We start from the raw sequence: 25,727 nt of genomic DNA on the forward strand, positions 1-25,727 counted from the left end.
AGTATTTGTGCTACAGTAATAGTACGTTCTTTCAATCCATCCCTGATCATCGAATTTACCGCTACCCTGTTCTATTCGACGTTTTAGCGTTAGTTTTAGCCGTCAGTAACGATTGTGCATTGTTGTTGTGCACGAATTTGTAGGGGCACATCGTCATATGGTCTGATTTCTACTGAACAAACTTCATTGTTTCGCTTGACTTCGACTGATCAGAGCATTTCTGTCATTGAACCTGTTTGATTTTTATCAATAGCTAACTAACGAACAATTTACTCTGCTCACTTAACCAAGATCTAGGTTATCAGAATGAGAACACCAAGTATCGATCGCGGCGTCTCGCATATTATGGATCCAAATAAACTAACTAGAGTGACCGTAACGCGCCACTCGTTTTTGCTGGGCATATTTGTTGCGCAGAATAATATATGTTAGCTATATGGTTAAAGGGTATTGTGTTATGCAAACTTAAGGGTCAAGCATCGGTACATGGCGAGCAACATTTGAAGTTGGACTGCTTGTGCTGGGGCTGGAAACGATAGTTACTAAGTTAACCTGATTTCATTTTCTGAACTGGCAGAGACGAAATGGTGACACGTGAGGAAGTATTTGGCACTGTCGTATACGGCTGTTTACAAAGAGAAAAAAATCATACAGCAAGGCAACTTACACATCTGTAAGTGTTCCGAAGTGCAACTTAAGTTTGCCTGTCATAATTCCCATCGCATCCACAGTTTATGTGGCTTATGTTCTATTCACTTACCAATTTAAAGTCACGGCAGAACTCTGTGCTCGACTTCTGAAAGCAAACGCACAAAAAATATCCATCATCAACTATGTTCTACCTGGAGCAATCATGGACGAGAAACGCGTTATAGATATTGAGTCTGCCATTGTTAACTAAACCGGCATAAATACATTGTTTACTATATGTATGAGCAAAGGAACACAATCATAACTAAAAGACTTGCGGATCGGGCATCGTTGCAACGGTCATATATCTAAGATATAACAGCATTCGCCCTACAACCCTCGTTCAACGCTTCGCCTCCAAGAGGTAATAATGGCGGCTCTTATAAGTTTTATAATGGCACTTTTTATAATAATGGCCATAACTTTGTAGTTCTATATTAGAAAACAGTATATGCGTACAGATGCTAGCAATACTGAAGCCAACCTAAAAAATCATTCGATTATTTAACATAATGCTTAGAGACTGAACTCTCGTACTCTGCCCGTAATTGGCATTTTATTTTGAATAACAAAAAAACACTTGTTGAAAATATTCAACACACACACACACACACACACACATATTATATGCAAATCCTGCTCGACAATATGGTCGATGCTGAAATGATTTCGAAGTAGCCACGTGTCTAACAGACCAAAACACATCTGCTCTTTGACATAACAGGCAATCTTGAAAGGCGTATTGTTTTTCCTAAGAGATACTTCGTGACGACAGAACGCACGTTCGGGTAAACGAATATTCTCACTACAGCTTCCAAATGACACGAGTTTCGCAGGCCGTGAGAGAAAATCCGTACGCGTCTGCAGGAGAAAATACACCACTGAAATCTATTTTTGCCTCACGTTACACACATGCAATGCTAATGACTGTGACCGGCAGTGTCTGTACTTGACTACAACACGATCTGTTCGTTGTCTGTTTCCACTCAGAGGGGATCTGAGAAGCATCATTGATCGTTCAACTATTATCGCACCTGTTGCATTTCAAAGGTACATTTCGGTGTCATCGGTACTTGAAGCAGACGGCCAGTGAGGGCCACTACGTCAAAAATTCCTTTCAAAAAACCTGCGCACGTAAATCATTTAGCCAAAGCCGGTCAGTCTAATATCTGATATGGTCAAGGTGAAAGCAAAGACCAGGTCTTGAACATCTCTGATCTTAGCTACGATATCGATTATAGAACACCATCCAGTTACTGAATGTGTGTCTACATGAGATCAGCTTGTACATACACATCTTGTAGAAAATGTCATGTATCGTGGAATAATGTTCGTGATGAGGGTACGTGTGTGTAGTCTAGTGGACGGGTTCGGGCTTAGCGTTTTGATACCATTGGGTCACATCCCAATGTGAAAACCCGATGGGAAAACGAACGAGGTCACGCTGTTCAAAAATGCTGATATGAAACCAACAGCCACACATACCCACATAACCTGCCCCGTAGCTGAGTCATAGACGAAAAAGTCCACTCGAAATTTTAACAGCAGAGATCAAAGTACTGTTATTTTGGACCATCTAGAGCCGAATTTTTGCCTACTTATATTTAAATAATTAAGGAACGCCCTCTTCACTTCACACGACGTGGTATAGGAACGTTCGGCAATATGTATGGATCGTGTCGCATGTGCTATACACGAATACATCAGAGTATTTAATTGATTTTGCCATATAGAACACCGTGTACGAGTTGGACAGTTGAACCATTTTCGTCGTCGGGAAGCAAACTTATGCTGCCTAGGCTTGCAAGGGCACCGCTACCGTACATGTCAGCTCATGCTCTCAAGTACTTCTACATTTAGTGTTGCATCTTGGCTCCGTCGATCGCTGACTGGCAGACATCCAGGCGATTTCCCTCACGATAGGTGAGTCTACCGATGATGACATAGATAAAATATGCAAGTCCGACTGAATCACTTTTGATGCGATGCCAGGACATCTGCTGCCGCCGGTCGACGCAAAGGTGGCCGTTCTCGATATCGCCTCTCATCATAAGTAGGTTTCTTGGTTTATGACGACTTACTTTGCCTAATACAGGGACTCGAAGGTTTTCTAGCTGGTTGTCTAGGCTTTTGTATGTGTGTGTGTGGGGGGTCGTTCGTTATGTATGACTTCAGCAATAGCGTCTCTACATGCGTACAGCAGTGGTGTTTATTTTGGCTGACCGAGTGGCTGGAAACGGGGTTGTTATTACGGCTGCTATAACTGCCCATCAGTTGTAGATGGCTGTTTGTGTTATGTCTGAGGCTAAGTGAGTGTGTGTGTGCAATATTGGTAGTGCTTACGCGTCTATTTGTGAAATTTCAATGCGCAAAGGCGTTCTTCCTGTCAATGATTCGAAAGCACAGTAAAGTAGCATTAGGTCACTGAAACATCTTTCGTTTGGCAACGCGACTTCCAACGCTGATTCGATAACAGCACGAGGCTCCGCCTCTGTCCAACGGTGTTGATGGTGTCGCGGAAGCCTCGGGGAAGGGCAACCTGCTTTCAACCTGTGTTCAACCCAGCGAAGGGGCAACCCAAGAGGCAGAATTCGAGCGAAGCTAAATCGGCAATAGTTGGAACAAGAGTAAAGAGGAGTTAGCGCAGTGCGGCCTCGGTTGGAGAGATGCTCGCAGACGACGTATAGGCCGACACCATAGAACTGCTCGTGATAGCCAGTTTCCAAGCCAATCAATTGACCCGATTTCTATTGCTAGAGATTCAGCAGTAACATCGGTTGTAGGACCACAATCGTAGCTCTAATATCCCTTTCAGACGACGTGTTAAATCGAAGAAATACAGTCATAAGCTAAAGTGCGTTTTCAACGAGAACCTCAAAACAGATCAGCCTGCAGGAGACCATGTATCAATTTGAAACGTTCGTTATTCTCAAAGGACCTTGGTATACGCTATATTAATATGCGACCTCATTCCGTCGCGATTCTGTAGGCCGAAATTCGAACAGAAGCGAACAGTTAACTATACGCCAAATCTCTGAGACGATAGTTCAAAGCATATACTAATTAAACCACTGAAATTTCGTAAAGAGTCTGAAATCTGTTCCGATCTCAGATCGGAAGTGGGAGAGTCGAATGTAATAGTCGAAGCGTTATTGCTGGCAACAGCAGCAGATCATTTGAATATCCTGTTTTTTTTTTGTTTCGTTTTTTTTTGTGGTCCTATGCGTTTTGGTTAGCAGTTTCGACCGAGGGCTGGAAATTAAGTAACAGTTGAATATGGAGGCGTAGCAAATAAAAGTACACCCGACCGATCACTAACTGACACAACGCACAACGGAACAGGCCATGCAAAGACAGATTCCCCTTGTCGAATGACAAATGTCACAGACGAGGGGAGAAACAGGTAGAAAGAAGCGATCGTGCAAGCTAAGGATTCTGCAAATGACACTGACCGTTCGTTGAGCCAATAAAACAGAATAAGGCTCAGCCCAGAGATACCTACACACGGTCGACGGCCAGAAGCGGCAACTCGTCACGTCTGTCAATGAGCACTACCACCATTTGTAGTAATCACTTAACATTTAAATGCTCAGCCATTCAACAGTCAGGGCTATGATAATTTTGCCACGGTGCGAATGAAAAGAGTGTAGTTAAGAAAAATTTAGTCGAGAACGAAGAGCGTTTGAAATGAATGCGTTGTGTGATTTCTATTTGGGGTAATTTTACTGGGCCCGAGCATCATGCTTAGTGTGCATGATGGTGGGTTACCCATTTGTTAACCCATGTGGTTAAGCATTGCTTTAGTGGGAACCACGTAAGCACAGCGAGATAAATTTTTTTGTCTATCAGAAACATTGTACAAGCGTCGCGGTGGGCGTTTGGTGTTGTGCAGCAGGAAGTGGACATCGTAGGCGAAGCTAATTCATAGTAATACTATAATACTTCCGCCCATAAAACGATGTGCTCTAAACTTTTGCAAACAGGAAGTCGGTATTGGCCGGCCCTCAACAATGGGCACGAAGAGGGCTCGACAGAATGCTATTATTTGAAGCAAAACCTTAAGTTGCGACTGAGCGAATTTTGTTAATTGTTACTACAAGCTAAACACTGCGTAGATGGCTTCATATATTGATCTTCAAGATTTCCGTAAAGGACTTGACAATTCTATACATTTACACTGAACCGTCGAGGGGCTTCCCTACCTGCCCTCATTCGAACCTCTCACAGGTTTACGTATACTAATAGGTCAGTGGGGCCGTAGACTACTCTCTGAGTCGACCTACCGCTACAAGATCTTCGTACACACTCTTCAAACCTGCGCGCTTTTCCATATACCGTTGGCCAAATGAAGCACCAAGCTATTATCACACCTTCTGTCAGCGCCTATCCCGATTGTATGCTATGCCTATATTACAAAGTGGCGGCCGCCGTAACTGAGGCGGCGACAACGGGCCATAAAAGAACATAACGATGAGTACGTTCCTGTTCCTGCATTCAGGCTGCTTCCCTTTATGCTGCTGCTGCGGCCTCGCGATTGTGGCGCGATGCTCAGCAATATAATAATACCTAATCATTCGTAGTCCTGCCCGTATATTTTGTTGCAGTGCGATGTTTGCCTCTCGTTGAGGCCTTACCCGTCGCTGATACTGTCGCTTGCCGTCGTCATTGTTACATCGTAACACCGCAACACAATGAAAATCACCGAAAAATCATCCGGCAGATAACTGTTTCTTTAACACCGGTGACACTCCTAGAGGAATACTCATCACACCGTATAGCAACCACCCAGAGGTGTGACACGTGTAACGCAAGATGTACATAATTTTGTCTGCAGTCATGCGTATCGTCACGCATGTAGACATACACACTACACTCTGATAGAAATGTGATAATAATAACTTTAACTTGTATATGCACCTGAAGAAGGTTGAAATATATGCGATTCGGCCGAACAGTGCCGAAGTTTGTACAACATAAACACCATCAGCATTTTCATTCCGCCCAGCAACAACAATAACAACGGCGGACAGCGCCTTTAGCGCTTAACCGCGTGGCGGGGCATTGCGGAGGACAGATGGGGCATCTGCGTATTACGTGCGTGCTGCCACTTTATAATAACTGGCTTTTGTCATGCGTGGCCGGTTGTTTGTTAGTAGGAACTGAGTCGGCTTTGCTAGTGTTACTGCTAAGGATGACCATCTTATAATGCCACCGACTACGTTGCATAAGACGTCGCGCTGCTTGCCTATCATATATCTGGGCTATTTTGTGACGGTCGATTGATATATATCTGTCCCGTCCAGGTTCCTCTCATCATCTTAGCCGCTTTGCGCTGGATGCATTCAACGTCGTCCCGCATGGAACGCTCTGTTTTACTGTGGTGTCTATGTATAATGAGATGATCCAGGATAAGGGTGGTGCGAGGCGTCAATGGACACACGGCAAGGGTGAAGGAAAGAGTCGCGTTCCGCGTAACGGAGCGTGAGTGCCCGATGAGCGGTAGAGGCGCCAGTCCGAGATGTCGCCCGTCCCAACAAGTATAATAATCATACTATAAAAATAAATAGTAGCACCTACGGAACGATATTCCCTATGATGCTCAAGTACGTTGCTTGCTTTATCTGATGCCCGGTCTACCTTCTGCCACTCACGGCAATGGCGAAAACGCGTTCACAACACCATAGTAATAGAACTCAGGTCTCTAGTCGAAAACTAGCGGACAGATGAATTGCAGGCTGAAAGACAGTTCTCGACCGAGGTAGTACGTCCATGCCTGCACTTTCATGCAGCTTTAGTCAGCAGCATAGCCTGATAAGAGATACCATTAATCTCGATTACTTTCGAGCCGGGGGCGGCGGTGGCAGCATCCCCAAAGGCCAACAAGGTAGTCATCCCAAAATGGCCGCTGAATTGCCACGGAGCGAACGCAAGCAAACATGCGAGACATTAGCAGAATAATACAACGTACGAGGAGCTATAACATGGGTAATCTACGGGACGAAGGAATACCGCGTATAGATGGATCTATAGATATCAATGTATGAATAGGCTACCTCTAGAATAGGCTGATAATATAAGATTATCTTATTAGTTCGCGCTAAGACAGTACTACGGTAAACACATCATAAACCAATAGAATTATGGCCGACTGTGGCAACGGATGCGCCCATCGTAATTAACTAAACTCTCACGTATGTGACAGTGCAGACTTAGTAAAATAAAGGGAATGGATTGAAAAGTTGGCTTTATTACGGTAATAGTTATGAAGTCAAACGGGGATAGATCGGCGATGAATCGGCATAGCCAATTGACACCTTGTTAGAAGATGTCGTTTGTTTGTTGTCCGCAAGCGATCATTACTGCGTGCGACTACCTACGACGATTAGGCAATTTTGGGTCCGTGGCATCTTCACACTGCCTTCTCTACGAAAAAGGCACTTACCAGCCTTCCAACATGTAGCAGCTTGTCGTTGTCAATTGTTACGCGCGGTTAATAAACGAGTTGGTTCGGCTCCCGTCAGGACATCCATCATTTCATTCTATTGCCATAGCGTGACATTAGCGCCAGTGGATTCGTACTACAGGCGACGTTTACTATGGCTACGAAACACGGCCTCAGACCGACGTCGAACAGGGTCGTAAAAGAGTAACGCTAAATTTAGTTACGTCATTAGAAATCGCTCATAATGGAAAAATAGGCCGGAATGTTACGAACGGGTAGGACAGAATGATGTATACGCTCGATACGCGTATATTAAAATAGAACTTGTCGTTCTCACGGCTAGTCTCCAACAGTGAAGAAATTCATTCATCATTGAGGATGCCTACGCCAATGGACAGAAGTCACAACGACCTCGGCTGCTTTCGGATAATAGGTACTGACATAATGAATTGATACGATCAAATACAGCGAAAGGACTGATTATTGTTGACTAAACAGTCAATGAATCAGTAAACACTACCCGACATATGTCGTTTATTTTACCCTATTTCCTGTCCTTGCGTATTACTTATATAATATATAAGTTATACTACTTTAAGACGATACATAATCTGGCTTTGTTCTTCTTCGGCTTCTGCCAATTGCACGCCTACTATTTCCAACCAAATATCGACGACGCTCGGTCGGTCTCTTTTTCGCCTACTGAAGCCGTCACCTACTGGCTTCTCTATGCGTTCCTAGAGGTCGTGGCCGTTCCTTCGCAGCGTGTGCTACAAGACGAGAAGTATCACAGGGACAGCAGCAGCAGCGGCAGTCAGTCGTACGGATGTGGGGAATGCAATGGATGGAAGCCACCAATCGTGCGTAGGCAGTGTTACCTACCGCTCGACATAGGGAATACCCTGTGACATAGGGAATACTCTCGTATTAACTCTCTACTCTATGGCCGCGCTACGGCAGTAGGCCAACACCGCCGTCGTAGCCATCGTCATGAGCAGAAGCTCCGACCCACGACAAAAGATGGCTGTGTTGATCACAGCTCAAGCAAAACAGTCCCCCCAGTAACGACAACGACGACCTCGATGCAGACGATGCTGGCGCCTGCATCGGGGCAGCCGTCGTCGTGGCGGAGTTGCTTCATCCGCGATGTCTTGTCTTGTCATAAAAGTGGTTCAAAGTGCCACTTACTGGGAGAAGGCGGGAATGGAAGGCTGCGGGGATATTCAATGTCGTTGTAAAAATCCAAGTGGCGCTCGATATGGGGCGAAACCGGTAGGTAGGCGAGTTGTCAGTGGAACAGGAGAAAATATAAAATATACATAAAATTCCTACTACATTAAAGAGGCGCAGGGACGCAAGATGAGAGTGAACGGGGGGGGGGGGGGGGGGGGGGGGTTGAGAAAAACTAGCGCAAGAAAGCAGATAACGGTTCAAGACTATATAACGTGTCAATGTTAGCTTGGCGGACTTAGGAATCGGCAGCCTGAGAAACATAGTGATTATGGAAAAAGTGCACGAGAAGGAAGCACAGCGGGACGAGTCTAAACATATTTTGGAATGTTTCAATAGAACGGTCGTACACATATAATTTTTCGTTAGGCAGGGGAGAAAAATGGAATGAAAAAGAGATTCTATGAACGGCTGATGTAAAGTATCGCGGGCTATGTCGTGGAACAGGTATTTTTCCAACTCTTAAATCCAGTTTGGTTCAAAACGACCTACGTTTGTTCACCTCGGCAGGTGGACGACTTAGAAACTGTTGACGAAATGTCATCGTATCGAGCCAACCAAACACCATTTGTCAATATGGTCAGCAAATTGAGCTAAATAATAATACTTCATGGTCAGACGCCGCAAGAAACGCTGCCCGTTACGTTAATGGGGTATTAAAATCCAGCGCGATTTTTTATCGTGCACGCACACATTGTTCGTATTTCTATATAGTATCAATCTCTCTAGATTGCCGGTCTTGTCCAGCACGTCAGTGACCTGTGATGACCTTTAATATTGATGATTTCTAGAAAAGTTAACGCCGATCAAAAACTAAGCGCACTACGACAACATCGTCAGAATAAGGACGGTCGCACGGGCAGCATAAAGAATCTCATAATGTTTATTATGCGCCCAGCTCTATCCCCGGAGATATATTTTATCTCCTTATTATATATAACATTTACTCGAATCGAAATTTATATTGCTAGGGATTATCATAGTTAATTTAGTCAGTGAACATCTTGGCAGTGTTGAATCAAGCTGCCGTGTCCTTATTTCTCCCTATAGGTGGTGACTCCTGCTCGGTCTTATGGTCAGAATTCTAAAAAACATACAAATAAAATGGTCAATGAATTGTTACTTGTTCAACACGAACCTGCTTGGGAGTGTCTGTGTCAGGATTGGGCGATGTTTGGCCTCCTGGAGCTTTGAATGCTCGTTGCTGTTGTTGTTGTTGTTGTTGTTGTTGCTGTTGTTGTTGTTGTTGTTGCTGTTGTTGTTGTTGTTGTTGGCTTGCGAATATCTGAAATTTGAAGTAAGTATGCAATCGTACCAAAATTCGCATTTGCCAAATATTGTTTTAGCACACTTCTAGTATATAGTAAAGTGGATGAAGCGATCAATTGAAGATATCTAATGGTCTCATTGATAAAACTGTCCACGAGGCGACCTAAGAAACCAATCAAACTCATGACCATGTTACGATGTTTGCCAATTGAATTTCTTGTCGTTTCATATGAATTCGTTCGAAGGCATAGAACTAACCTCATTTTGTTTTGTAGCTTTTCGTACGCTAACAGCATCAGTAGCTCATCGAAATCGAAGTGTATCCTCATCCTATTGCATCATATCGTGATGACTGTAACGCCAGTTCCCTATCTTTCCCACGATATCATTTTCATTCCAACACATTGTTGGAATGGAACAACATCCTGACATGTTTACCCAGTAGCGTTTACGGCTGTTACCGTGACCAAAATATTACGAGCCATCCGGCTTGGGCAGGACGCTCTGATGAACAGGGGGTGGCTTTATAGTGGTGAGACACCCCTATTACCGATGAGGCGACTGATCATCCCTCTTAAAGAGGCTGTTGTTCGAAGCCTTGTGCCATTCGGCTCTCAACTGCTAAACAGCTTATCGTTAGGTGTTCTTTTCGCGGGCGTCAAGGGCTATATTTCTTTCTACGTTGTTCAATAACATTGCTACAACAACTGCCACCACCACCACCGCCGCTGCTCGCTTCACACAGAAGTGAGATTGGTAAATGCGTCGGGTAGACTAGTCGATCGTTTACCCAGCTAGCTCGGACGGTATACGACGACATCGCCCTCTTTGTGCCGCCGATTTACATACTTCCGTGGCCCTACTCTCTCGATCTGTTCGCTAGCCTAGTGTATATAAATAGGTAATGATAGCCCTTTACGTTGACTACGTTAGCGACTCCGACCCGTGCGTGTTCTCCTGGCCGGGTGATAGTTTATTCAGTACTGGCAGACAGCAACGACCTCTGTCGAAGCGAGCAAGCGCTAGTGCTTTAAGTTGTCTAACAATCCTTCAAAAAATTGATCAGTGTTACTGCTCTTTTGCTGTTATATAGATGATAGGGTGAAACATAACTCTTATACTGCGTCTGCTCCAAACAAAATGTGTCCTGGGAGAGAAGCGGTCCTTCTTCTTTTAAAAATTTCCGGTAGATGGGTCTAATTTCGTTCCTCCTTACAAGTAAGTATAGTAGGAGACAATTGTTCCTCTGAACTCTGCCGAAACCTGTTTGGTAGTCTATAGATAAGGAGGGAGATTAGAGCGTCCAAGGGGTTACATATTAAAAATGATTAGAAGCAGCGAAATTCGAGGGCAGACACGTCACGGCGTTTACCGGAAGTTGGGTTCACAGATGAGTGGCTCATCAGAAAATTAGCGAAAAGACACAAAGCGAAGAAGATTGATAGAGAGAGATAGGTGGCTTGAAAATTTTCAAGTATGAAGGGGAATTCGAAAAACGGGTCTTACTATTGAAAGATGCTGTTAATCTTTCGGCGAAGATTTTTCCCGCTGTGTGACGCTTGATGCCATTGTTTCCTGTTTTCTATGATTATTGCAGTTCAAGAGGACTTAGCAATGCATATACGAGAGGAATCAAAGACGGCGATTATTTACTCAGTTTCTTCACATCTTTAGCAAAAATCTTTCTGTATAATGACACCGTTATATGAATCTAGATCCTATATGTGTTTCAATCTGTATATATGAGACAGACTGAAGTCGTGCAAAACTTTAGTTATATTACATTACTATTATAAGTATGTAGTACATCTTACAAAAATCTTTCGTCCCTTCTTGTCATGACTCAGTATGTGCAATGCGATAGCACTAACTGCTAAAAATAGAAGGACAAGTATACCCAACTATGGTTCAGTATGGAAGTTTTCAATCCAATGTATATATCATCGTTAGGAAGTATGTACGCAGGCCCTCTACCACCCAGATATGTTTGTATGTGATCAACAGTGAATATCTGTTGTAATGTCATTCGTAAGAGGCCGAGCCGTTCCTCGTTATAATCATAAGCGCTATTATCGCTAGCGTTGGCTCCGTCATCGTTTCATCATAATCGTGCCCTCGCCCCACTCTGTGGCTCCGTTTCATTTAGAAGGCCCAGAAATCGGCTTTAACATTACCCTTTTTTCGATAGCAGGGTTGACCTGACTATAGCTTCTCTTCCGCTGATCTTCTCCGTGTTTCAGCTGCTACTGATTCTATAAGGATCCGCTAAGAGTGCCAAGGCCCCAAGGTGTGGCAGGATTAAATGGCTTCGCTTAAGATAGATAGTCCAGCTTAACAGAATAAGATGTAGAAAGGTACGAAAGGAGGTGAAAAGAATGACGACGTTGGTGAAGCAAAAGCAGCGAAAAATTAGTTCAGATCAACGGACCCCTAACGCGTACATAGTAGGGTTAGTTACCTATCAGCACTACATTAGAGGAGCGAGGCAGAACGGGTCACACATGCTGGCGCTTATGGTGGAAAATGGCAGTATTATTATTATTATCAACAGTAGTAGCCGAAGGCGCATCTCTCTCCAAGCATTAAGAGGCGCAGAATATCACTGATGATGACTTCATGTCGATGTTGTCGTTAAAGAGGAAAGTCCCGTGATGCGTCAATGGTGACTTGTCGAACTCCGAACTTTAAGCAAGATATTGTATGAAGCGTACATTTTTTGATGCCTTAAGTAAATACAATGCTCGTCGCCTTTTCGGGGGTGGGGGAGACAAAGGAGGTGGAAGCCATCTGATAACGTGATGCCAAATGACCGCTCTAAACTTGATTTTCACAGCGTTTAATTGAAATAGTTTGAAATTGGTTTACCAGCGGGCTTGATCATTGCCATCTTATCTAGTCACCCTGTTATCGTTTTCCCCCTCTGTGGCTCTTATACGCGTGCATATAACTTGTACTAGCTACTAGCAAGAAACAATGTACGAGGTGATGAGGGCCGTATAATTCCATCTTTCTCGCGGTGGTGCCATATCCGGCCTTGGATTGAGGGCGGGCAAAGACGACTCGCAGGGCTTAAGAGTAGTAGATAACATTTATTTTAACATACATGTCTGGACAAAACAACGTAACAACATACTTTGTTACCGTCCAGTTGAATGTCTTCTGTTTCCGATGTTCTGCCACTATTGCTCGGCACATAAACAGTACACGAAAGTGTGTGCCGCCATCGTGATCTCTTGGACTATCGGATTAACGTACTCCGGCTAGAAAGTAGCTAGCAACGGCGTTTCCTCAATGCGTGGCTATTGCAAAGCATTTGAAGTGTTGTCAATACTGGCTTGGAAGTTGCCCCAGCAGCAGCAGCGGCGGCAGCAAACGGAGAAATGATCAACGGCAACCGGTTAACGGACGGAGTATTACTGCTAGTTGTGACGGTTCAGCGCGTTCGATCATTCTGCGGTGTGATACATTATGGCTTTTTGGTAGCGGCCAGCCTGTCTTCCCATCGCATCGAGCTAGCACTCAGACAACCATCGTTGTCCATAGCTTGGTAGATGTCATAGCAGGGTCGCCATGGTCCAATGACATGTTGGCTTCTACGCTGAATCTCTCATCTCCAAACAGCTACCTATTGCATTCGCATTGAGATAAATAGATACAGCGAACGAGGGAGCTACTAGTTACTTACAGCAGATCTATAGACGCTACTTAGAGGCTACGAGGTTAGTATCACAGTCTGACCCACTGAGTTTCGTCTCGGTGCATAGCCGCAGGCAGTCGAGTAGATCCGAGTCAATGTAGTCGAGAAGATCTATGTAGCGGCAGCAGTAGTAGCCGTCGAAAGGACAACGGTTATCGACTACATAGTCGCGTCTAACCGATAGCTTTCTTCTACCTATATCCTCTTTTCTGCCATCGTCTACCTCTTTTTCAAAGAGAACTATAGAATCTATGAAACTTCGAGGCGCGGCCGTGACTCTTTTCAGCCACGACACGTTAGTCCTATACGAAGCTACAAAATAGCCGCTACACATCAGCAGTAACGACGGCAACGAAATCTCATCGTCTTGTTGGTAGTTTTCTCGATGGGCCAAACTAGATGTGGCCAACAAGCCGACGAGTGTGTCCCATTACCTTTTCGCTCTTAATCTAGCTGTCTATTTACTGCTGTTGCTCGGTGGGTAACAAGACAGCAGACGTAGTCGAGAATCGGAGATGACAGCGCATAGAATCTGCCTACATTGCGAAGAGTCCCAACCACACATCCGACCGCTTTCGACCTATCTGGCCTTCTCTCTCCCTCAGTGTCTGTCCCTCCCTTGACCTCTCTCCTTCTTTTTTTCTTTTCGGTATATTTGAACGCTACAGAGGAGTTCGTTTCCAAGCAGCGAGAAAGTGTCAGCAAAACAGTAGCATTGGCGGCGCCAGCGTCTTGGCCTATTCGCACACGTACAAATGAACGGGACGGTGGCAACGCTACCAAGGCCTGGACAATTCTGCTGGAAGTGTTTTCTAGGCGAGAGGTGAACACTACTTATCCTCGTTGCGGTAGATCGGTGAACGATACGTACCGTCCTAGGTAAAAGGTAACATGTCTGAGAGTGAGATGAGGAGAGGCAGAGAGACGTAGGGAGACAGACAGGCGAAGGCAAACGACAGAAGAATAGATAGAAACATGACCGAATTGTGGCCAATGCAAGACCGCCGTCGTTAAGCTGGCTTGTTAAGGCTTTTTGGTCGACCCTTCCAGTAGAATCACCGTTGCGGTTGCTGCTACGTTGGCGCCTTATCCAGTAAGAACGAAGAGCAGTGTTCTTCTTCTTTGGGGCGGACGGGCGACCGGCCGGCCGTTCTCTAACGCCTTTTTTTTTGTTTTCACTTTACCTGATCAGCGAGCGTAATTGCATATGCTTTTGGCTTCTTTGCCGTTGGCGGATGTCACACAGTTCAGATGTCGCTTGCTTTGCTCCTCTTACCTTTTCTACTGGATAGATATCAACTCCTACTAGTAGGTAGAATCCTGCTATACAGTCTATCAGTAAGTCTATAACTACCATATAGGATCTGGCGGTGGCAGCAGCGGCGGGTCCGTAACACTGTCAACAACGGGGTGATAGAAGTGATGGGGCGACGGTTCGAGTCACCACTAGTTGAATATGTGGAAATAGTTCATGCCCGCTGATGGAGGCAGAGCTGAACCAGGCCGCCCGACGTAGGTGTTCTTTGTCAACTGATGTTACGGCCAATGTTTCGATCTAAGTACTCGTTTGGTATTGCTGCTATCCATATCTTCATGTACCTGCCCATTCCTAGTGAGAAATAAGGTATGTCTTCTCCCTGTAATCATACTTTTGATTCTAGTGATTATTATAATTACCATTATAAAAGAAGATGGAAAAGACTTCGTGTGGGGAACTTTCATGTTCATATGTACATTTGTATACAAGTATAGCAAGCATCTCCTGATATATGTATGCGTACATGGCGTCTATTTAGAGGAGAAAAAGCTTGCTATAAACTATAAAAAAAGCTTGATCTCTAGACGCCAAAATAATTATGCTATTCAAAGTCGAAGTACCATTTGCGCCCTGCAGGATCGCGCTAATGAAATATTCAGCTCTGACGCTATATCCAAGGCGAAGCCTATATCTGTCAATGACATTCGTGTGGAAGAAGACCTATCTGAGCCTTTGAGCGCTACAGGGTCACGTGTATACACATGGTCTCATGCGGAAAGGGAAAGCTGATGGTCGTATGGAGTTTTTTGTCTCCCCTAGCTAGCGAAGAGAAGTTACCACACCCTCGGCTACCGGTGGCGTCACCGACGTCGTAACCAACCGCCAGCGAACGCGTATGACACGGGGCGCCGGGTGACATGTTTCGTTTCGACATATTCTTGAGTTGTATCAAGTCGAAAATGATGAACGCTCTTCTATCGTTCGTTGTGGAGGTATTTTTGCTGATGGCGCTAGAAGTACTGCGTCGACACTGGGGTGATTCGTCTATTGCCATCAACAGTTGCCATCGGCCCTAGTGGTGGCGACCGCAACGACATCAGCGCAATATTGCGTCCGTTAAAATCCGTCCGTATTCGTTGTTTTGTTCCAGCAACGGCAGTGGTAGCAGCATCAGCATCGATTATTAACAATGGCAATAAATATATACTTTGTCTAAACAATGTTGAGTTGTAGCTACGTGAGCTTATTTTAGCCTACTCTTTTTCGCCTTCCTTATTATATTCAAGGCGGCCGTGGCACAGCGCTGGGCACGAAAGCGTTTCGGCTACAGATACAAGATTACGAATGACAGTAACAACAGCGGTAACAACTCGACATACGCCGTCGAAGCAAACAGGTAAATGTTCGAAAGCCACACTACAAAAGCCCGACAGCAGTCTCAACCCCCCCCCCCGTCCCCGTCCTCCGTCCTCCGTGGGCTCAGAGTCATGCTGCGTCCTTCAAAACCTTTTTCACCACCATCACCACGTTACCGTTCTTCTAGCCCATCGCTGTGGTGTCCTTACTCCATTACCATGCTCTCAGCTCCGGGAAGAGGTGCATTTTTGCCGTCGTAGAACGTGCGCGGACTGCGGGCAATAACCGGGTGGTGCTCGTCCTGCAACTACCGCAACGATGTTCACTGCGCCGATTACTTTGCGGGCCTACAGTTGAGTAGCATGCTTTGTGACGTCTCAGCAACGCTTTTCGTTATCCGATCTTCTCTTCGTCATGACGTTGGTAGGACACGATCGCTAGTCAAGCACTGGCTGTAGAGTGGAGCTAAGTGAACTCAATGCGATTTACGATGTGTATGTGGGTGAGGATACGAAGATGCTTTTGAGCTTCATTACGAATGAGCCATCTCTACCGTTAACTCTATATGGCTACAAGCGAAGACGGGCAGTTGAAAAAAAGCATTGTTTTTAGTTTTTCTTTTCCCCTTTGCGACACCACCTGCAGTCGCTTCAAGGGCTTGAGCAATTGACAAGTAAGGTTTAGAAGGGGCGATATTGAAGGGGAGACGAACGAAATATCTGTGAGGTTATTAACTTCTTCGAAATGAATCTGGATGCCAGTATCTAATGCAGGAAGAATTCGTCTGCTCAGCGCGTTGGTCAAAAAGGATTCCCTCACTGACTTTTACGCATTACTGTGAATATAGTCGACTTGTTTCTTGTTTGTAGCTGTGGTCAAAAACAAGCATCGACATATGAGCGTTCTAAGCGTTAAGACACATCTCTTAGAAAACTGTCTATGTCATTTATGTATGTATATACGTATATAAATAATAGGAAATGGTTTTGTGTCGTCGACGGGTGTCATTCAGACGTTGAATGAGGCGTGAATTATAAAGTTACGTTAGTACTGTTTCTTCCTTCGATTTGTCCTTTTAACTGCAGTATCGTTACCCCTTCATGATATATGCCCACTATGTGTATTATTAAATTCCAGGTTAATAGTTATACAGTCTAAATTTCGATGGTAGCTCAGTTTATTTATAATAATAAAGCTAGAAAAAGAAGGTTTTTCCTCGATTTTTCTTGCTAAAGAAAGACTTCGAATGTTTATTCAAACATGTTTTCCCTCCTTATCCGTATAAACCCAATGGGAAATCACAACAGGCCAGATGCCACATGGCCTTGTTGGTCAGTCGTAGAAGTTCGCAATAAAACTGTTCAAGTAAGTATTCGTTGCTTCCTTTTATCATGCAAGATGACGGCGTTCGAGCATTGGCTGCAGGCACACCCGAATACGTAAGCATATATAAGTCTCGGTTTATAACGGTGATTTTTTCAGAGCCCGCGTAATATGTTATATAGTTATAATTAATTACGTTACGCTGGAGAGAAATGGTTCGACAAACAATTAGGTATATACATATATATCTTCTAATGTTTTATTTCTCCATGTTCTTTAACTAGAAATGCTGCCCACGCACCAAATAGGATCGTCGTACATAATTGATGTGACATAACGAATATGTGTGCGAGAATGGAAACGCCTAAGGCAGAAAATGGTATGGTAACGTTGGCAAGAACATAGAAAAGGTGGCTCGCATGTAGTACCATAGCATACACTATGGGATAGATGTTTCGAACCGGCGATTCCAGATGGTCACTAGAAATCGCAATGAGATTTGACCAATGGCATCCTTTGCAAACATATGGTCTTTACTCAATGCCCTAAGGCTATAAAGAAGGAAAACAGTCATTGTCGAAAGACGTTACCAGTTGGAATATCGGATACGGTTTTCGTCAACAATCATAATAATACTGTAAATAGAGCAGACAGAAAAAAAATGATTTCACGAAAATTCAGTCACTACAACGAATTATCACAAGAAGCATAACTACATGTATCACGTGTCTGGGATCTTACAGCTTGACCAGTTGGCAGATAGGTTTACAATGATAGAACAAAATAATCAGCGAGCGGTAAGCAGATCACAACGATGGTACGAAGTTCGGCAAGTGCGTGCATAAGCACGAGCAAGATCTGCGAACGGAGAAACTATACATTTCTACAGGTATATAGAAGTACTGTTCATTACGCAGTTAATCATCGTTACATTCTAATGATTGACGTGCGATAAGTGGACCGAAACCAAGACCTCAGGCGGCAAGGATCCTTTTTTTGCATGGAGTTTGCTGTGTTGTTACATTTTACATGGAGCTCTACTGCTGCTGATACGAACTTAAAAAAGTTACAAATAAGCTTTATAGGGATGAACAGCTATTTAGATGTAAACCTTTATAGGTGCGTGAACAGCAAGAGACAGAAGCGAAAAAATCGGGAGATAAAGCCATGACACTACAAAGGGATAACACTCAGATGACCAGAAACGTTTAGCGACCCAACAACAGCTAGAGGAACGGAGAACGATGAGGAGGAAAAGAGGAAAGCCAGTTAAATCAACGAACCAACGTACAAAATACGAAATCGTAATTAATATTTTGCCGCCGCCTTTCGTTAGATCACGATCTCATTGATCGTACGCGCGCCCTCATCTGTTGCTCGCCGTCACCGACACTGGCATCATCATGGCCATCACAGAATCGGCAGAATCATCATCATCATCCAGTGATGATCCTACGCCTGCCCAAGTCACCGATCGAGAAGAGTTTTGGCCTTAGCTGACTACGCTCAGGCCTGTTCTGCGTCGGCTCGAACAGTCGACGGAGGCGACTCCGTCGGCAGCAGCGTGGGTTTTAGCTATAAAGGTAGCGGTGACGGGGTCGTAGAGAATACCAATCGATTGCTTTCTTTAGCTTTTTTTTTTCTTTTGAACTTGATGCTCTTGTATTATCGTTGGGTATGTTTGCTGTTCGAAACGTGCGTGTGCGGCTGTCGTTCGAACTGGTTAATCAAAAAATAGATAGATGCAACAGAATACGTATGTACATGCATTAAGATGTTTGTGTTTGCCTCTGTGTATGCGGATGTGAAGACACGCAATAGTTCATTTAAACATTTTGTTCTGGTTTAACATGGTCGCCCTCAGGGGGCTTTCATCGCTGTCACGTCAAAGCGTCGACGTTTATTCCATTGCAAAAAAAACAGGGTGATCTAATTGCGTTCACTAATAAGTAATTCAGTTGATGATTGACTATTTTTAATTCCATTTATACTATCCGTTGTTATTCTGACAGCGGAGTTTTTTTCTTTGGGTTAGATGGCTTGAGTCAGTATGCTTCGTATCTAACGCAAAGTGACGTGAAGAAGCCTGGGATACATGTTGGGCTAACGTTGTCCACAGTTACGTCACTCGAAACTAATTTTATATTGTATGTAGATTAATACTTGCTTCAATTCATCAGGCCGCTGATTCCCCATTCGTAATTGAAGCAAGCGAAGAATAATATATATCTGTTTGTAGGATAAAAAGCAGGCAGACAGAGTGCAAATTTACCTAAAAAAAATATGTTTTTCACTAATGTTGATAATAAACTGTGAAGCCACATATAGCCAGTGTTTGATATTCGGGAACTATCGTCTTCTTTCGGTCCTACTTGCATGAAATCTGCAGTAATTATTTTTGATGGAAGCTTTGACCAATTGGCCTTACGATTCGCCAACAATACGGACCAAATCGACTTAGTACAGTTAATCAAGCTAGATGTTCCATCGCAGTTGTCGCACACGCAAGTCTCAATTGCAGCCCTGAAATAAAGTTGAGTTCGAGCTATTCTCCGTGCTACCATTGGCATAGCTGTAGCAGTATTAACACCGGTTATCCTTGTATTTACCTGTTTGAGTTGATCGTCGAAAGCATACTGCTTATCTGTTGGATCGGGTAATCCGAGATTCTGTGTAAGCTGTAGAAACGCAGGATTTCGAAGCGCCTGCAAGTGTGCTGGACTATTGAGAAAGCCATGGGCTCCCGGTAAAAGGCCAAGTGGTGGGACACGATCGGCAGCTTTTCCGGCAGCAGCAAACATCGCTTGAGCCGTAGCTAGTGCCGCGGCCGATACCTGAATGGGGTCCTGGCAGTCCTTTAGTCCGCCGAGTTCCTTCGACAAGGTGGACGATACGTGGCTGGGGGGATCGGAAAGATCGCCCCCACTGGAGCCGTTCTCGCACGGACTCCGTCTCAAGTCCAACTCCTGCTCGTCGTCTTCTTCGTCTCCGCCATAATCGTCATCGTCGATAGGTTCATCACGTGTTGTCTGCTAAGAACATGACGATAAAAAAAAAAGAGAAAACTGAGTTAAATTGTATTACAATAGAATTATTATAACAATCCTGTTTTTTTTTGTTTGTTGGTTCTGTCTGCTACTTTAGCCTAGTCAAGACATATATATTGTTTTAGATAAAAACATATAGTGGACTAGGAATACGGACATATGAGTGTAATATAGTTCGATGATAGTTTGTCATTTGATTTCATCGCTCGCCTATGCTTATTTGTGGTCCATTAGACAATTTCAAATATCGTCATCACACACTATTGGATCATCACTCGAGTGAAACGCCTTTAACAACCAACAAATCTCTATATTGGAAAGCCCATGGTTGCGCTCTCTCCATTCTAGTAACAGCAAGCAGAACGTCAGCAAAACTCGCAGTGGGAGCAGCAGTACCAGCAATCAGACTTAACAGTAAACCGTATCTGTCGGCTGATTCCTGGTAGATGTACAAACTTTCGAAAAGTCGTCCATTTTCTAATGGGTATCAGTTAAGGCACGTGTTGTCCTATGCCAAAAGCAGTGAACATCACCACTAGCCACCGAGCCCCTATCGCTTTGTCCTCCCGCTATCTCGTCAGCTCTTACAAGTCGTTCAGAGTTTCATATTGAAAAGTTGGTTTAGTCAGCACCCGCCTCGACTCTGATCTGGCCTTCTCGTTCGGACAGTTATCTCTGGCCGTCATTATCATCTGCATCAATGCCACTCCTTGCGGTTTAACCCTTACCCTCACCGTTTGTTCCCCTTTTTCGCTATTGCTTTTCATTTTTGCAGTTTGTCCAAGACCAACCGTCTAGGAGGTTGGACGGCTTCGAAAGCGTTTGGTCCCAGCAACGGTAAATGCGTGCCATCCTTCTCTCACTTGCATGTTTACCGCATCAACCCCGGTTGCTGGTCATTGCGGGCATCATTTTGGTACCCTGTTCCCCGATTTCTACCGAAGCCTGTTGATCCCATCTTGTCCACGGTCACAAGTGGCAAGCAGATGACGCAGGTCGCTTGTGGTGGCCATGGCGGCCGACCAGAGGCTTTAGTAGCTATTGCATGTCATACTAGCACTGAGTGAAGACCAAGAGTTGGTCTTCATTCTTTATCTCGCCTTCCGTCGTGCTCTTCGCCTGCTGTCTCATTGGCTAACGTATCGTCCTCATCCACCCGCATTTGTAACAAACCAAATTAGAAGCAGAACGAAAATTACTTGGTTGACGCGTGGAGGGTCCGCAGCAGCGTCGGCCTCGTATGCTCCAACGTGCTGTCGTCGACACAGTCGGCGAGATCAGCGTCACGTACGCTTGCAGCTGGTGGCGCATTTACGTTAGGACTCGACAAAAGCTACTCAAGTTATATTATAGAAGTGCCCTGTAAAAGCTACATAGACACGTACACAAGAACCAAACGGGCCGGGTGAACAGCAGCAATATATTGTATGTGTCGTTTCGAGTGTTGTGGCAAGCGTCGACGAAGCGACGTCCCAGGACGCACAAACAAAACGCATCCAGGACATGAAAGAAGACAGACAAGACCCTTACTATGGTAGGACTAAAGTCGTCCGTCTCCGTCATTCGTTGAGTGAAAACGAACAAATGAGCGAACGAACTATGCCAGGCTCAAATGCAATGAAACCCGCAACGAGGCTCTAGCGGGGGTGACAGCTACGGTGTTAACCGATGCCAACAACCAGTCAGCCAGTCTCTTTCTCGTGCGCTTCTTCTCTTGCCTCTTACCATCAAGTTATCTAGCTAGAGGAGACAAACTCATCGCATATTCCCTACGCCAGTCACCCCGTTCATTCGACATATCTCCTAGTATGTGATTTTCTACAGTTGTTTTCCCAGCTTCGTCCCATATTAGTCCCCCCATAACCAGTGCCCCATATGTTCGTTCACCAACCCCCCTGAAGTCTTTCCCTTCATACTCGTCTATGCCCATCGTCGTTGGCCAGTCGTCGTTTTCCTTGTTGTTGTTGACTGACTGCTTGCGAGGCCGTTCGTTCGCCGTAAGCTCGTCTATCCATTGGGCCTTTGCTATGAGTAAGACTCATGGGGTGGCGGCCGCCTATGACGATGTCTACTGCTAATACCGCGAGCGCGACAACTATTCGCACTGCTCGTACGGACCACGGGTAGAAAACCCCATTCTGAGTAGGCTAGTAGTGAGTAGTAGTGGTGCTGCTGCTAAAGGGAAATAGAAACAGACGAGGAGGCAATGCTTTGTTCAAAGTTTAAAATGACAATAATTCGCATGTTATGATTAGCAACAGCGGCACACGGACACAGTGAGCAGTCACGTCTCTCGCCCGCCGCTGCCGCCGCTCACTCTTTCTCTTCTTGCGTCGTCGCTTCTGTCGTCGGCTCCTTTTTGCTTCTTCGGCTTCTCGCCCAATCTCTCGTCTCAGCAACAGCAAGTGCAGCAGGGGCATTAGGAGAGCGCTTGGTTTTCAGCGTTGCAGCAGCAGCGGGCCAGCTCACAGCGCTCCCATCCCAGTGCATTCATCTCACCCCGTTTCGGCCCCCGATACCCCGGACACTGCCAGTCCTGTCCATATGAACATCGTTGGAAAGGCTGCACCCCTTAAATGACCGGGGATAGGACCTTCGTCTCGTCGCTCTTCACTAAAATCAGCATGAACAGCAAAATCATCAACGACAGCAGCAGCATGGGCACAATCAGCAACAGCAGAACCGCTCTGACAATTGCGCGAGTTGGCAACTGCCAACCAACTCTTAACGGGTGGTAATGATATTGTCGCATGCATTTCGTTTTGATGAAACTGAACGAAGAGTAACAGGAGCAGCCCGGAAAGGCCGGCGCTCAGCAGTATGTGAAGAGACAAAGATGGCAGCAGTAAGAGTCCCACCCCTCGGCGGAAGGGGCAATAGAGATGAGAAGTTGACGGGAGTTTGGTTAGGCAATGCGGGCGGGAAAGGGACGTAGAACTAGTTGTGAGGGGCAAAGGAACAGGCAATGTTGGATTACTCGAAGGCTGTATACTGCCAAGAATTCTCGTTGCATTTGCCATTTGTCACGGCTTAGATATATGGCTATCGTTTCGAATCTTTTGGTTCGATCTTTTTGCTCTTGTGCATCCTTTCCTGTCGGAGCTTGGTACGATGAAGCTCCGAATATATTCTGGCTTGGTGAGTACCGTCAGATACCGAGCTGGCGACAAGTCAGAATCGGAAAGCTCCTGGACTAGGTCGACGTGCCAGTACGACAGACACTACGTGCATCTGTATACAACAAGGGCGCACCAGATTCGATTAATGAACCGAGAATAAAAATATGATGGGCCGTGAGAAATAACCGTAGGACCAAATGATTGTTTTCATTGCTTTAGTAGATTTAATAGTTCAAAGGGAAGGTGGCCATATTCGGCATTTAACCGGACTGGCAAAGGCTGACAAGATGCGGTTTCTCGTGTTTCACTGTTGGCCAGCTTGCCGTACCTTTGGCCTAAACCGCTCATCGTGTGACGTCATGTCGTGCCTCTCGAGATAAAAGCATGCCAGTATCAGAGGAACCATACCAAAAGCGTAATTTGCTTTAGGAACGAGTTCTCTTGCGTTGTTCAAAATGAGAAGCTTTCAAGGTAAGGGGCAGTCAGGACTGGTGAGAGCATGCTAGCTATTGTGCGCACCTGCTTTGCACTAATTGATACATCTATTTGGAAAGAAGACAACGAAATCTAACCTTTGCTTGCTCGACCGTTCCTGGCGGGAGCGACGCAGTCCGTTTTAAACGAACAATCCGCCAATCGCTAACGCGAAGAAACAGGACAACGCGCCATGACTCGACCCTTACTAGCCGCGTTGGGGGCTATGGATAGATATGACAATGACAAAAGGTACCGCGACACAAGTGGAGAAATAGTCAACATTTCGAGGTATGTTGACAATTGCTGATTGGTATGCCGTGTGCGTGGCTCAACCTATTTCTCCAAAGCGCGCCTTGCATCTAAAGGGAAAGTTTGCAATGGGCGCGAATGAAGTTAGTCACAGTGTAGCTCTAATTACAGGATGATCCGACGGCGCGAGGGCTACTACAGGAATGCCAACTGGAACGTGCTGGATTCATCGTTGGAGAGCAAATATAACGACTGTATAATCATAGCAAATACAGTCATAAATCAGTAAATACATAGGAAGAAGAAACTATTGGTCAGACACATCATGGGTGTTTTTGATGACCCAAATCGCAGCATAGTACAACGTCTTCATGTACGAAAATTCTTCTAGATAAGAATGACTGTTTTAATTTATAAGGTAAAGCCGCTTGTGATGCAATGTCGGCCTAAATTCGATTAGAGTAGATACTTTACATTTATTCTTTAGAAAGCCAGCAGATTTACTGTTGTGACGTATTTTTGTTCTTAATCGTTCCCGCCATTCTGAAGCTTTTCTATCTGCATGTACATACATACGTGCAAGTTGCACCCATCTAATAAATGTGTTCCATGTAGATCACGAAGGGTTCCATTGCCGACCAGTTGTTGTACGGTAGTTGTCGTCGTGTATGCGTATATGCCATCGCGCTATTTGTGTACAGTAGACTAGTTGCCAGATTTCAGTGGTCCTATAGGCCAGGCCGAGTGGATCCTTTGAGTCATTAACCCTTATGCACCATTTGGCCGCGGAACCGTTACGGACTCGAAACGACTAGGCTGAATAAACGCAACTGGCTGACTCGACGTCCTACATGTATCGTATGCCGTTGTGTTTGTATCGCAGACACTGGTACACCTCGTATTTCTCTAACTCATCCTACATCATAGACCGTTTCGTTGATTTGAGAATGAAAACAACGACGACAGCACTTCCTCTCTTAGGCATCTGAGCCTCTCGCGAAGGCCTTGGCCACCCCGTTGACTTACGACTTCTATGACGACGACGACGACAGTAGCAGCAACAATAGCAGCGGCAACAACAGCGTTCGTGCTCGACACATCTCTTAAGCCACTTGCATTCAAAAGGAGAGGCGGCGGGGAACTCGCTGTTGTTGTTTCCACTAGGATTTTGCATTGCGTCACAACTGCATTGCTCTTTCTCGCTTTGTCCGTCTGGCACTTTTGCCAGTTTCTCGCCAGCTAAGCAGTCAGATCAGCAGCAGCAGCGCCACCCGCTGCTGATCCCGTCAACGCGACGTGTGTATTTATTGTATGTATGTAGCAACGTTTATTGTAACCAGTACGTGTGGAAATAGACGAGCTGCGCCACGCATTCTACTGTTGGTTGAAATCATAGGCGCAGAAATAAAAGAGAAAGCTTGGTCTTTGCTGCTGTTGTTGTTGTTGTTGTCACCGCATGGGCCGCAAGCCGTTCCCCGCCGTAAAGGCGTGGGTGGTGCGTTGTGTCGGAAGGAATACCAAAGCCCTGGTGAATGGGGGTTATATGGGACGGTCGCGCTCACCGAGTGAA

General features: G+C 45.1%; 1 protein-coding gene across 7 annotated transcripts in view; it reads right to left on the bottom strand.

Moving 5' to 3' along the window:
* Nucleotides 1–25,727, bottom strand: part of LOC111251626 (uncharacterized) — a 123,791-nt gene that overhangs the window by 57,433 nt on the left and 40,631 nt on the right. For 3 of the 7 annotated variants that reach the window (XM_086990589.1, XM_086990584.1, XM_022808362.2), the window contains 3 exons: nucleotides 19,875–20,297; nucleotides 9,501–9,647; nucleotides 761–796 (listed from right to left, as the gene is read on the bottom strand). In XM_086990589.1, coding sequence (XP_086846715.1) covers nucleotides 761–796; nucleotides 9,501–9,647; nucleotides 19,875–20,297 — 606 coding nt within the window. The remainder of the gene's footprint in view (nucleotides 1–760; nucleotides 797–9,500; nucleotides 9,648–19,874; nucleotides 20,298–25,727) is intronic. The other 4 variants (XM_086990585.1, XM_086990586.1, XM_086990588.1 and 1 more) reach the window with 4 other exon arrangements.

Source organism: Varroa destructor, unplaced genomic scaffold (genome assembly GCF_002443255.2).
Source record: "Varroa destructor unplaced genomic scaffold, Vdes_3.0 BEIS01000005.1, whole genome shotgun sequence".
NCBI classification, from domain to species: Eukaryota; Metazoa; Arthropoda; class Arachnida; order Mesostigmata; family Varroidae; genus Varroa; species Varroa destructor.